Raw genomic sequence first — 13,669 nt, 5'->3', positions numbered from 1 at the left:
TAGCAGCATGTTCCAGTTATAACAGGCCTCAAGATCATCACCTTCTGTGATTTTACAAAAAGCACCTTCTCTTCTGCAGCTGAAGTTGCATAGTAGGTTAGCTGTTATTCATAAAGCAGGAAGCCTCGAGTGTAAGACAATCTGCAATTAGAACATTTTTCTAGACTTCTCCCTGGCCTGTGACAGTTTGAAATAGCCCTTTCCATGTCAAAGTGGTTATAGTCCATTGTATTCTTAGAATCATCACTGTCATCGCTCAAGCCCTCTTATCTCTTGGCTTGTTTATTACAATTTATTATAGCTGCAGCTAAAGCTTTTGATCCTGGAAAAGCTCATGCTGGTTTTGAGCTCAGCAGTTACTTTTCTAGGCAACACAAACAACTAAGAGTTCATTGCTCCACTGTTCAGCTTTGTGCATTGGCTCCTCGAGGAATACAGTTTCAGGATTTTCTCCTGATATTTTAAGATTTCCAAGGTGATTACTTGGAAAATTACTTTCATCTCTCTGGCCATGACCACCCATGATAATTATGTTTTCTTGTAACATAATGTAATATATAACCATAGTGCTGGGATAGTGAAAGCTGGTAAGGTACTGCTGTGGTTTAACTTGACAGGCAGCTCAACACCACACAGCCATTCGCTCACCCCCCCACAGTGGATGGGGGAGAGAATCGGAAAAAAGGTAAAACTTGTGGGTTGAGATAAAGACAGTTTAATAGGACAGAAAAGGAAGAGAAAATAATAATACTGATAAATATACAAGTGATGCACAATGCTGTTTCTTATCACCCCCTGACTAATGCCCAGTCAGTCCCCCATCAGCGAGCTGCCATGCCCCAGCCAACTCCTCCCCCCACCCCCCCTCCAGATTTATTGTTTAGCACAATGCCGTATGGCCTGGGATATCCCTGGGGTCAGTTGGGGTCAGCTGTCCCGGCTGTGTTACCTCCCAACTTCTTGGGCACTCCCAGTCACCTCACTGGCAGAGCAGTATGAGAGGCTGAGAAGTCCATGACTTAGGGTAAGCACTGATCAGCAACAAATAAGACATCAGTGTTGTGTTATCAACATTATTCTCCTCCAAAGTCCAAAACACAGCACTATACCAGCTACTAGGAAGACAATTAATTCTATTCCAGCTGAAACCAGGACGGGTACGGAAGAATAATATTAAAACTTTTTTTTTTGGTGAATAGAAAGGAGAAAATCACATCAAGATGAAGTACAACTGGGAAAAAGTGGTGCTGGATAATTTGTCGAACAAGCAATCACAAAAAAACCTAAGGTCTTGAATAGCTACCTGTGTATTAGAATTCTATTACAGCATCCCCTGTTCCAGCAACAGGATTCAGTGTAACCAAGGGGAGTCTGAAAAGAGCCTCATCAGTTTCTGTTGCATTGAGACATTGGGCAGCATCACATAAAGTTAATCAGTTGCTTGGATCTTGGTTCAGTCTGGGCTTTTGGGAAAAATTTTCATGCAGAAGTTAAGGATCCATCTGTATTCATTTAGGCACCTGCAGAGCTTTTAAACATACTCTTCTCACATAAAGCATTTCACGAATCTTTCCGGAAGTTGCAAAGGAACCTTTATGAGGTCTCTTAAGCCTTTTCCTCTACAAATGTATTGCTCACTGAATGCAGGTATAAGTGGAATCTTCCCATTCCTCTGTGCTGAGCAACGTTTTCTTTAATGTACATATGACTGTTATCTTGAATGCCATTTCCAAAGCAGGATCTGAATAGAAAAATAAGTGCTTTTCTACATATGCTTAGAGTTTGTGTGTCAGTGGTGCTTTAATGCAAATTACATTTTTGAGCCACATATTCTGTGATGTTTCTGGTGAAAAACCCCTTCATATGAGTGACTAATACTTGTGGTTACAGGTAGTATTGGTGATTGATGAATGCAGGAAGCTGAAAGTTGAGACTAAATCATCAGCAAATTGTAGTAAATTCACAATTACACAAATTCCAGTTTGATGGAATTGGTGTGGCATGTTCTGATCTTAGTATACAGAAAACCAGTAGTTTATAAACCTCTTTTTATTCTCAATCTGTGTTTGTCAAAAATCTTTGTTTGCCAAGTAGTATGTGTGAGGCTGGCTCAGATAACTAACCCAAAGGGAAGGAATTCTAAGCAAAAATAATGTTATACTGATACCTACTTTTGTCTTTTCACTCAGTTCAAGGGAATGAGTCATTTAAATAAACATAGATAGGTATATTATAGGCAGGCCTTTATTTTTAAAACAATCAAACAAAACCTCTGGAGTTCTCAGGATTAAGAGTTGTTGTTTGATGAAAACAGCTTATCCCCAGGACAATGGAAGTGGTTACGTGTTTAATTTGGCTTTGTCACCAACGTTCCTCTTCAGCTCAAAATTGCTATTTCAATAGCAACAGTTTGAAATTACACGACTGACGTAAATTCAAGATGACGACCTTAATTTTACTGATACTTTGTGCAAGGGTAAAGATGGGAGGAGCTCTAGCACACTTCATCAAAGACTCTTCAGGAATGTTTTGAAATCTTAGCTTTGGGGGTAGTACTAAAGTTTTAAGGCATCTCAGTAATTGTTGCTTTCATTAACTCTTTCCAAAAGCATCTCCAGTAATTTTTATTACTATTAATTTAGCATATTTATATGGTTTTGTCCCTAGTTGATCTCTAGTCACTACAGTAATAATTTAGGTTCAGTCATGATTTGTGTTGCTTAGAACCATTTTTTTTCAGAACGATAATATTGCCTAAGCTATCCATAAATGGTCCAGTTACTTCAGTCATATTTTTCCATGTTTAAACCAAACTTCTTTTAATCTGGTTGTAACGAACAAGAAATCGCAGTGAGTATTTTTCACGTCTCTCAATGACCTTGATCTCCAGGCCTAACCTGCTACTGAAAAAAACCATCAGTTCTGTTTCTTACTATGTTTTACAGTGTCAATGTTCCAGAATTTGAGTAATTTGTCAGTTTTAATTCTATAATGGATTAATAAAGGACCAGATTTGTAAACAAAAGTTTAATTTGAAAACTATGGAACAACAAGTGTTAGTATTTCTAAGTTTCAGTTAGTCCTTTGATGACGTCAACATAGTTTTATTTCTGCCACCCTCCCTTGTTTCTCCTTTCTCCCTCTCCTCCATCATTGTAATGCTGTACTCATTCAGAAGAGACTGTCTACATCTGATTTCCTTACACTTGTGAAATCTGTTATATGTACTACCTTTAACAGTATTTTGAAAACTATAATGAAATTTGCCTTATCTTTGTAAGAAGATGGGCATCGAGTTTTCTTTTTTGCAACTGAATTTGAGGATTGGCAGTGTTCCATTGGTATTTTTCTTCAAACTGTACTTGATAAGACATGATCTTCAGTATAAGCAGTTTGTATTTTGAAATAAATATTATTTACATAATTTTTACTAACCCCTCTTGTCACATCAGTTTTTTAGTTGTTGAAGTAGGAAATAGTGAAGCTATGGTGTTATTTTCCTTAGGCAGTTGGTATCAGAAGACTTTGATAAATAGTGGTAAACTTTTCCCCTTTTGAAATTCATTCAATAAAAATATCTTTAATTCTGCTTAAACTCCCGCTCTCTTTTCTAGATTATAAGGAAGTTGAAACAATGTAAACAGTAGAAATTACCTTTTTATTAATATTACAAGTAATGGAAGTTAAAATGACTGTGACATTAGCAGTATTTGCACAATAGTTAAGATCCTGTTATCAAATTCTATTTTTTTACAGCATAGTTTAAAATTAGGAAGGCAGTTAAAAGCTTGCAATTTATTATTTAAATATCTGTCTTAAGGGACTGCATATGCAGATTAGTGTGCGTGGAAGTATGCGAATAAGCTATACCAGTTTCATGTGTAAATAAAATGATGATGTGAAACACTAGTAAAACTTAAAATCTTATTACAATTTTCTTGATATGAACAGAAGTCAGAGAATTATTAGGAAGACTGCAGAGACAGAGCAACTCAGTTGAATTGTTTTGCTTGGTTCTTTGGAAGATTTTTTTTTTTTTTCTCCCAAGGCATTTAAGGGCTCTAAATTTCTAGAACAAAGCCCTGTGTTTTCAGAATCCAAGCTATTTATATGAAATAGATAGATGTTTCTATCAAGCTTAAAGTAGGGCATCTGGACCAGTTGTTAGATACCTGTTTTTGAAGTCATCCCATTGTTCTGGCTATTTGTCATACATTGATGTATACAAGATTTAATTTCTAAAGAAATAATACTCTTTTCAGCTATTCAGTCATTTTAGATTTTGCTGTAGCTCTTTAGGCTGGCTTTACTAGAATTTTCAAAGGCTCGATACTTTAAATCACTTGGGCAATGATAGTATAGTTGCTGGTAATTAACGTGAGTTCTTACAGGCTCTTCTGCCCTAAATTGAGTAAATAAATTGAAGTCTGTTCCTAAAGATCATTTTACAAGCTTACCATCCACATGTATTTCTCTCTCATTTGAGATCCGAGTTTTACTACATTCATCTTTATGAACAGAATGGTCTTTGGTTGAATTGTCTTCCATCATGGATGGTGAAGCTGAAAGCTGCTTTATGTTTCATATGCAAGCAGTTGCTAATACTTCTTGCAGAATCAAATGTTACTTTTTACTTCTACTACTTCTGTGCAGGAGCATGCAAGTTTTAGGTTTTCGGGTAAAGATCTTGTACTAATTTAAATGTTATAAAGGAACAAGGTAGAAATTAAATTTGTTAAATTAAAAAAGCCACAAGATGGCAACAAATTCAATTCTATCTGTTGCTCCTAACATTTTTTTAAAGGTCAAAATACTACAGGCTGTATGGGTCTCCACATAGAAGCCAGCTGGAATAGTGAATATGCAATAAAATAGAGTTTTTTCCTTCTACTATTTGTACCTTGTGAAACCAAACTAAGAAACTTTTAATAGCTTCTTTTTTGTGCTTCAAGAGAGTAAACTAACTTGGCTATATGTGAAACGAACCTCCAAGAAAAAATTCTACCAATATAGCATGTTTTATTGCCTAAAACATGGGGGTTCATTTCTTAAAACACAGCATGAGCTATGTTCAGGCAGTTTCTGATTCCATTGAGGAATGAGTGAAAGTAACTTAGCTGTGGATGTTACTGCTTATTTAGCCTTAAGAAAAGTGCTAGGTATCTAAAAAATAGATTTTTTTTTTTTCTAAAATATAAAAAAATAACTACTTGGGTCCTGGTATCAGATGAATATTGGTAATTGGCGATTTTTGCAAATTAACATGAAGAATGACAGATTTTTTAATTAAAAAGTTCAACACACTGAGAAGGTTTTGAAAGCTGTTAAAATCCAACCAAAACATCACCTGCTGTTGGGTAACTGCATACAGCTATAGATTAATCAGTTTACTTTTTTTGTTAGGTGATGTCTGCATAGACGGAATATCACAGATTTACTATTGCAAGAAATAGATCTTTCACATTGTTGAACTTTTTACATTAAAATGGATTGAGGATGCAGACAAGTGTGATAAGAATCTATCCAAAACAATTTCTATCTTCATCATATATTGCAACTTGCATGTAAAATGTAAAAGCAGGGAAGGGAAAATGAATGCACGCGTGAAAGGAAAGGTGTGAAGCAAACTGTATACAAAATGTACAAATTTAAGGGACTTTAAGCAATAAACTTAAGGTTTCTTGTTACTGTAAATGTAGTTTACACTTGCAAAACTTATCAGAGCACATAGCAGTGTTTGAATTTTTAAGACAAACATAGAAATTGTATGAAAGAATGAGGAAAGAAAAGAACACACTAAAAGCTTAATTGCCAGAAGGTACAATAATAGTAGAAGTCTGTTGTCCTTCAGGGTGTGAGGTTTTTTCCTTGTTTGACTATAAATGGGAATCCAGATTTCTTTCACATGTACTAACCTGTTTTCTGTTCACGCATTGGTTTGCAAACCCAGTATTTTTAGGTGTTTAGGTAGGACAATGCTAAATAGCAGAAGATATACACTAAAATAAAAGCGGTTATTAAGCAGACATTTTGTAAGTAATACAATAGGAAACATTAGTACTGAAATGGAATGAATGCCACTGAAAAGTACATACAGAGGTGTATCTGTAAATGATGCAGTGAAATCCAGGAAAGTATGAAGCTTTTGGTATGTGTTTTCCTGATTTCGTTCGATGTCAGGTTGTTGCTTCTGAATGGTTAAATACTCATATATTTAATGTAAATCATAAGTAAACTATATATAACCTTCTATGGTAAATTAGCACAACTAAACCAAGTAATATGTGTTTGATTATAATACGATGTTAAGTGGTCGTCTCGAAGAAGATTTGTATTTTTCAAATTACATGGTTTTGTTACTAAATTAGTTTCAACTTATGAATATTCATAACACACTCCTTAACAGTCTCAGACAGCTTATGCATAAGAATTAGGTATGTCATCTATGAGCAAAACTGTTAAGTGTTCAGAAACTTTGAGGAAATGAATGTTCTTTAAATAGCTAAACAGTGATTGCTGCTGCCTCTGATGCAGGGTACAGCTGCACAAACAAAAGCTCCCCGAACTGGAGTTTGAATTTGCAGTGTGCTAGTTACTTATGAGTAACTTTTACATTTAAAACTTCACATTAGAAGATTTGAAATATCTTACTATGCACTCCCTGAGAAATAAGCTATTGTCTTTACAAGCAGTTACAGCATGTTACAAAAAGTTGCCTCCGAGTAGCTAACCAGGCCATCAATTACCAGCAGCACACTTACCTCGGGTGGTAGAATGAACCAACTATGAAGTTTATTCTGTCAACTTAATTTTCTTCTCCCCTGGGAGAAATCCTAGCATACAGTTTTTTGTGGTTATACCTGCCTTGTAAACAGAGCCTGAATCATTGATCAGTGCATTGTCGTCATGGGAAAAAGTTATACCTCTATGTGAACGCTTTCGAAAAGCATTAATTTTGTATTGTAACTTAGCATCTTTTGTTCTCAGGACAATGTGAAATGGTAGCAAAATTATCCTGCTAGTGACTTCCTTATTGAAAGCAGGTTTTCTTTTCCACTCGGTGTATCTTGTCAACCATTCCTGCTCTGAAATTTTGTTTCTTCCTCGTCTTAACAGTATACTTTCCTCCTTAGAAACCTTTTAAGAAATGTGGGGTTGAAATATTGCTAAGAACTTCTTTTGCTACATTGTGTGCAGTTTTTACATAGTAGGAGGTAGTGATTAGGTCACTGATAATCATGAAGAGGAGAGGTGTAAATCAGTTACAAAGGATAGATGTTATGCCTTGAGTAGGTGACAATTGAACCTCTGTGCCAATGTGTCAGAATAGCAGTTGTGAGCTGAGGTTCATCCATGAAATTATCACAGTCTAAGGCAATGATTTACAGAACTAAAAGGTGTGACCTCCATGACTTATTGATTTGCAAAAATTGTTCTTACAAGTAGAAAGGTCACAGGCATGGAAGTGGCAGCCATCTTTGTACCTACTCAAATTAATTTCCTACCATGAATCAGATATTTTCATGTGTTTTTTTTAATGTGATTATTTTTTTTTTTGCTGCTGCTGTTTTGGGATTGGGTTTTTTTTGTTTCATTTGCAGTGTTCTCAAAGCCCTGCCTTTTTTTTTTTAAGGCTTCTGCACTACATTTCCCATTAATCACTGTAGAGAAGACAATTCAGAGGAAAGTGTGAAAAACTCTCAAACAGATAATTTGCCAGTTGCTTTGTTAGGCTTGATTCGATGTATATTCTGTGCTTTATGGACATGTTGGTGAAGAGAGAAATCACAAGCACAAGTCGTATGGAAACTAAGCAAGGCTTTGGTTGTAATTTGGTTATAATTCTTTCCAAGAATTTCCAAAAATTCTAGAATTTCTGAAGCAGCTCCTGGTTCCCTCCCGTTGTTGCAGCTGCCATAGGACCTGCAGGGTCTGTTTGAGACACTGGAGACACTCAGTAAGTGGAAGGGGAGGCAGAAAATTTGTATTACTGACTCTGTAGGGAAGGAAAGAGGAATGGACATGTGGGACTGCAGGCAGTGATAATTGGATTTAGAAACTTGAAACAGCATCACAGGAAGTGACGTTTCTTTAGCTTGATGTTTTTCTTTCTATTTCATGAGGTGCTGTGAATGTAAGGAGATGCTATGGGAGAATTCTTGGTATTTCTTCAAAATGTATAATTAGTGCACTACAGGAACAGTCTTTTCACACAGAAAATGACATTTTTCTTCAAAAACAGATGCAAACTGTTTTATTTCCACTTTCTTGGTTAAAAGAAAGGTGATTGTTGTGTCAAATCACTGCTGTTTCTCAGTCACAAGGCTTCTCTTAAAGGTAATCTGCTTTTCCTGCTGTTCTTCCTTTAGAGTGTGGTATTTTGGTTTTTATAATTTTCTGAGTAATTATCGTGAAAGGACATTGGCAAAAATACCTTTTCTCAGACGCTAAAAAAGTAAGTCTTAAAATAAGTTACTGACTCAAGTGCCCTACATAGATGTTGGTATTTTAATAATCAGAAGAGAGTACATCAAAAATTGGGATTAATCCATTTCTTGCAATGCAGGGTTAAATCCTTTATACTAAAGATTAATAAGAGGTTGCTGACTGTAAAAGTTACAAAAGCTGCTTGCTGTACCAAATGTCATCTCCAGCTTATTGTAACTAATCATGGGTGGCTTTGACTAAAGCTCAGGGAAGAGGCATTTTGAGTAAATCTGTGTTTTCTAAGAGCTTGTCAAGTGATCTTCTTTTCTATTTGTACTTCACAGTTCTTGAGATAAAAACAGTTTTAACTTTCATGGTGGAAACTTAAAAGCAGTGTCTTTTAAGTGTTATTTAAATCATGGAACTTGAGGCTGCTTGTGTGTAATCCCCTGCTCATTAGCTTTTTTTTGAATTACAAAACATATTGTTATTTATGCATGGACATACAAATGTGATAATGCCATATTGAAGTCCTTTCCAACAGATTTTTCCCAGAGTGGGATCTCTGACCTTTTTGAGTGTCTCACAGTTGTAGGATACGCTTCACATAGCGTTTAAGTAATTTTCAGATAAAATTCATGGTTTCATGATAAAAGGTTGTCTGTCAGCCTCGCAAATTGAAGTGGCTGGAATATATAACATTTTTTTATAGTGTTAGTAGTATCGTTAGTAATACATGTTTTGTTCAGTGAGGTTTCACAGCAGTAACTGAAGAAAATTTGTTCTTGAAGTTATTCAGTGTTGCTTTGGAACCAGTCATCTGTGACTTCACTGTTCTTTTACCTGGTGTGTTGACTCTGTAGAGTTAACAAGAATAAATAGTAGTGCAGGTCTTTTGTTACATTAAGGTAATTGGATAAGGCATGAGCAGAACTAATTATCACAAGAGTGCTATTATTGGACACTAAAACTCTTCAAGGCAGGAACACACTACAGTTTCTTGGTCCTAGTTTTCCATCCAGAGCATAAGCAGATCTCATTTTGAAATTTCTATAGCCAATTGGTTACATTTATGTTACTAAAGTTTGGTGAAAGTGATCATAGGTAAAATGAAACAATACTTTATGTAGAAAAGGTTTCCTAGAATATAGAAAGTTTATGATTGGCATTTGATGGTTAATCTGTAAACTTGTAAAAGCTTATGAGGTTGTCTGTCTTCCCTAAATCTAAAACAGAATCTGTAAAGAGTTTTGAATATTCTCATTATTTTCTTTCTTCTCTTTAATAGAAATGTATTAGCTCATTTTTGTGATACCTTCTGTAGCTCTGTGTTTATTTAAAAAAACAGTGTACCTGACAAGAAGGCCAGCTGTTAATGTTACCTCTTATGTCTTTTAAAAGGAAGGTGCTTCTGCTCGAAAAACACAAACTCCAGCAGCACAGCCTGTACCACGACCAGGTAATGTAGCATACTATCATTGGTGTTTCTGTTCCAAGTAAGTGTGAGTGTCAAAGAAGTACTATTTAAAACTTTAGTTAGCTGAAGAATTAAGTGGGGATCACTTACTTGTGGCCTTTAACTGCATATGTATTGGAAATAACACATAACTTTTAAGTTAACATTATACGATGGGGCTTGGGTTCATTCTCTTCAGTGTATTGCCCAGGTAGCCCATTGAAAGGATGTGCTCATGAAATTAAAAACCGACAAACTTCTTGGTTGTCAGCTTGGTAGTTCACAAATGCCACCTCAAATATATAAGAAGAGCTGATTAATCTTCCAAGGAGAAACAACCTAAATAGAAAAGTTAATCTAAAAAAAAAAATTATTACTTCTATTATTAATATATCAGAAATAAGTCTTTCTCTGAATGTGTTATCATTACTTCCTCACACTTCTTAGCACGTAAGGTATTTGTAATAGGGCCAGAATCCTCAACTGGCTTTTTAATTCCCATTTAGTAGACTTTAGCTACCAAGTTAATTTTGTATGTCAGATTGAATCTCAAATTGAGATTCAAAGATAGAATGATATAGGTACTTTGTTTTGTTTTAATGAGAAACCCTTAGAGTTTTTAAAAGACTGTAAGAGTACAAACAGCATATGAGAAAATCAGTGTTTTCAAACAGCTTTGTACATATCTGTACCTAGTGTACACACTGTAAGAATTTCTGGTTTGGTGGAAGAAAGTCTCAAGTGAAAGGTGTTATTTAAGAACAAGATAATGGTTGTTATCGTTATGCAGGTCTTGGAAGGGGGTCATTTTTGGTTTTTTGGAAACAAAACCACCTTTTAAAATGAATATACTTTTTCTAGAAGTACTGCTGGAGTACTGTATATTCTTGTTGAGACTAAGAAATGCTTTCAGTGTGTCCTTTGCTAATTCTTTGAGATTTATTAGTAGGATTTAATGCTAAGACTTAATATTGCAGAAATGATTCTACCCCAAAAATCTATTCTAATACTGAATATTCTCAGCATACCTAAATGCTGTTGTCTACAGATTCTTCTGTTTGGTTATTTTGGTACTAGAAAGGTCAAGCTGCCTGTCATACTTATCTCACTAGCCCCGTTAAGCATAATAATGCAAATGGAGTTGACAGACAGCAGTATGAAAAGGGTAGAAGTGGCAAGAACAGAAATCTGACTTGAGTTGTCACAGGTCCCTGCTGCTAGCTGTGACTTCATGGGCATTAACTGGCAGGAGTGTGGTTTTTGTACGTTACATAGGTTATGCTGATAGTGCCCTTCTCAAAGGGCATCTAATCCATTATCTTGCCTCTATATTGTAAGTTGAAGAGAGATTAAAGGAAAAGATATATAGTCTGAAGAAAGTATATACTGCTTCGTTAAAAAAAACCCACATTATCTTTCTGCCTGTTCTAGGATATTTTGGGGTTTGGAACTTTTAAAAAATCAGTTGTTCTGTTCTTACCAGTCAAAATATTTAAAACGTGTGATTTACAGGAGGATGCTGCTTTGCACATAAGAAGCGTTAGTTGAACTGGGCAAAACAGTTGTATGATACTGATTTGAAAAAACATCTGAGATGTGCTTTTAATTTAAGATTATTTTTTTTTTTCTGCACCTTTCTGCAGTACCAACTTTTCTACTATCCTGTCTTGGTACAGCTATCAAATTTCTTGGAGATGCTTTCTTCCTAAGCCCCAACCTCTCCTTTTTTTAAGGCAGCTCATGCTGCCCATATATTTCAGGAACTTTTTTACATCAAGAAAATAGCTAGATTTAAAAAAAAAAAAAATAAAAATTAAAAATCATTGGGTAGGTAAAGTTCATGTAGTTCAAATATAGTGTTGCCAATTATATCTGTGCACTTGACAGTGTCAGGAAAAGATAATTAAGGATATGGTCTCAGTATTTCAACAATGGCAACTATGCATTGTGAATATTTATACTGTTCTAGGAAGTTTCTGAAACAGTTGGTCATAAATAAACATGAGCAAATTAGTGCTATGAAATTGAAAGTCAATTAATGGAATTTGCCATGCATAGTAGCAGTTGAGACTTGAGTTAGTCTGTATCAATCTTTTTACTACTCCCCATTTTCTGATTTTTGTGAATTAGGATAAACATGGATGACGATAATTATCAAGAACAACAGTTCTTTCCTTAAGTTAGGACTCCAGAAAACTGAACTACAAAAGGTTTATTTGGAGTAAGTCAGGTTATTCAGTAATAGCACCAAAGTGAACATATATGTTTTTCCAACTTTGGACTGAAGTATCTCCCATATTGAGGAGGTCACAACTTGGAAGACTGAAGTGGAAACATTTTATTGGTGGGTTGGGGGCAGGGATTCTCTGTTTCTATCTGTCTAGTATTGTTTGTCTGAGTGGTTTTGTTTGGGGGGGGGGGGGGTGGGTGTTTGTTCATTTTCTGTTTTGGGATGGGTTTTTTGGGGTTGTGGGGTTTTTTTGTTTTGCTTGAGTGCTACCATATCTGTCACGTTTCACTGTTTCTGGCACCTAGAGAGCTCATGTAACTCAAACTGCAATCCAGAATTAACTTGAGGAAGCCTGAAATTCAGATTTTGATTGTTGAACGTTCTTTATGTGTTAAGGATAGCCAAATCCTACAGATATGTACAATAATAATTACTAATGAAAAGGTGAGGGTCTGAAAAGATTAGTTTGTTGTGAAAAAGTCTTCCTGTATGTTCAGCACTATTGAACTTAGAATGTACAAGCAGCTTTTTTTCAAGATTGCTGGCAATTTTTATCAATGCTATAGTGCCCTGATCTTTTGAGGAAGATGGAGAGGGATGACTCGTTTCAGTAAAATTGACTCAACTGTCCTAACATCTGTTTCAGATGGTCAAAAGCTGTTTGTCATCTGAATACTGAGACCCAAATTATAAATCCCTTCTTCAACTTTGTGTATTGCAGCTGGGAAAATGATCTAATGACTGTAGTGTGACTCTTCTCTGTTCATTCCTGCAACTAAAAACATTACAAATGTCATTGTAAGGCAACATTTAATTTATGTATTACTCATTCTGCCATACTTTCTGTTTGTTTTTTTTTTCTCAGTTTCTCAAGCAAGACCACCTCCAAACCAGAAAAAAGGTGAGTCAGTTTTAGTTACATGATCCTTTAAATTTTTGTGTGAATTGTACCCACTCTATCTTTTCCTGGAGCCTCAAGCAACAATATAAACAAGCAGTGCCATGCAGACAGCATTCTGTTTTGCTAAATATGGGTCCTACCCATATTTAGAGACTCCTGATACAGGAGTACACTTTTTTGGTGAATGAAAACCTTCAGTTTACAAAAGGTTTACTACAGTTTTCCTTGAATATTTTTCCATGATTTTGATCTGTTAAGTAAGAGTTTTGGTTTTATGTGCAGTTGCTTTGATGAAAAAAAAAAAAGGGGGGGTGAGGAGGGAGAAACCAACAACCAAAAGTGCAACAGAAAAAGCCAGGCAAATGTAACTTTATTATCTCTGCAGGGTCTCGAACTCCCATAATCATTATTCCAGCAGCCACAACCTCTTTAATAACGATGCTTAATGCAAAGGACCTTCTGCAAGATCTGAAGTAAGTAGCTGATTAGAACATACTGTATAAAAAACTGTTTTCAGATACAAAGGTGTACTAGTACCAAATTAGTAATTAAGCAAGAGGGAGTATTTACTGTCTAGTGACAAACTAGTTTTACAGACAAGAGTATAAAATATATTAATGCCTCTTGAATAGTTGGAAAAAAGCAAAAGCTTATT

General features: G+C 35.4%; 1 protein-coding gene across 1 annotated transcript in view; it reads left to right on the top strand.

The window, feature by feature from the left end:
• CDC73 (cell division cycle 73) overlaps nucleotides 1–13,669 on the top strand; it is a 112,000-nt gene that overhangs the window by 81,692 nt on the left and 16,639 nt on the right. Inside the window, exons 11-13 of the mRNA XM_074832759.1 lie at nucleotides 9,829–9,886; nucleotides 12,979–13,014; nucleotides 13,400–13,487. Of these exons, the coding sequence (XP_074688860.1) occupies nucleotides 9,829–9,886; nucleotides 12,979–13,014; nucleotides 13,400–13,487 (182 nt within the window). The remainder of the gene's footprint in view (nucleotides 1–9,828; nucleotides 9,887–12,978; nucleotides 13,015–13,399; nucleotides 13,488–13,669) is intronic.

This window comes from Strix aluco, chromosome 8, assembly GCF_031877795.1.
Source record: "Strix aluco isolate bStrAlu1 chromosome 8, bStrAlu1.hap1, whole genome shotgun sequence".
Taxonomy (NCBI): domain Eukaryota; kingdom Metazoa; phylum Chordata; class Aves; order Strigiformes; family Strigidae; genus Strix; species Strix aluco.
Note: the sequence above shows the minus strand (reverse complement) of the source record. Positions and strands in the feature narration are given on the sequence as shown.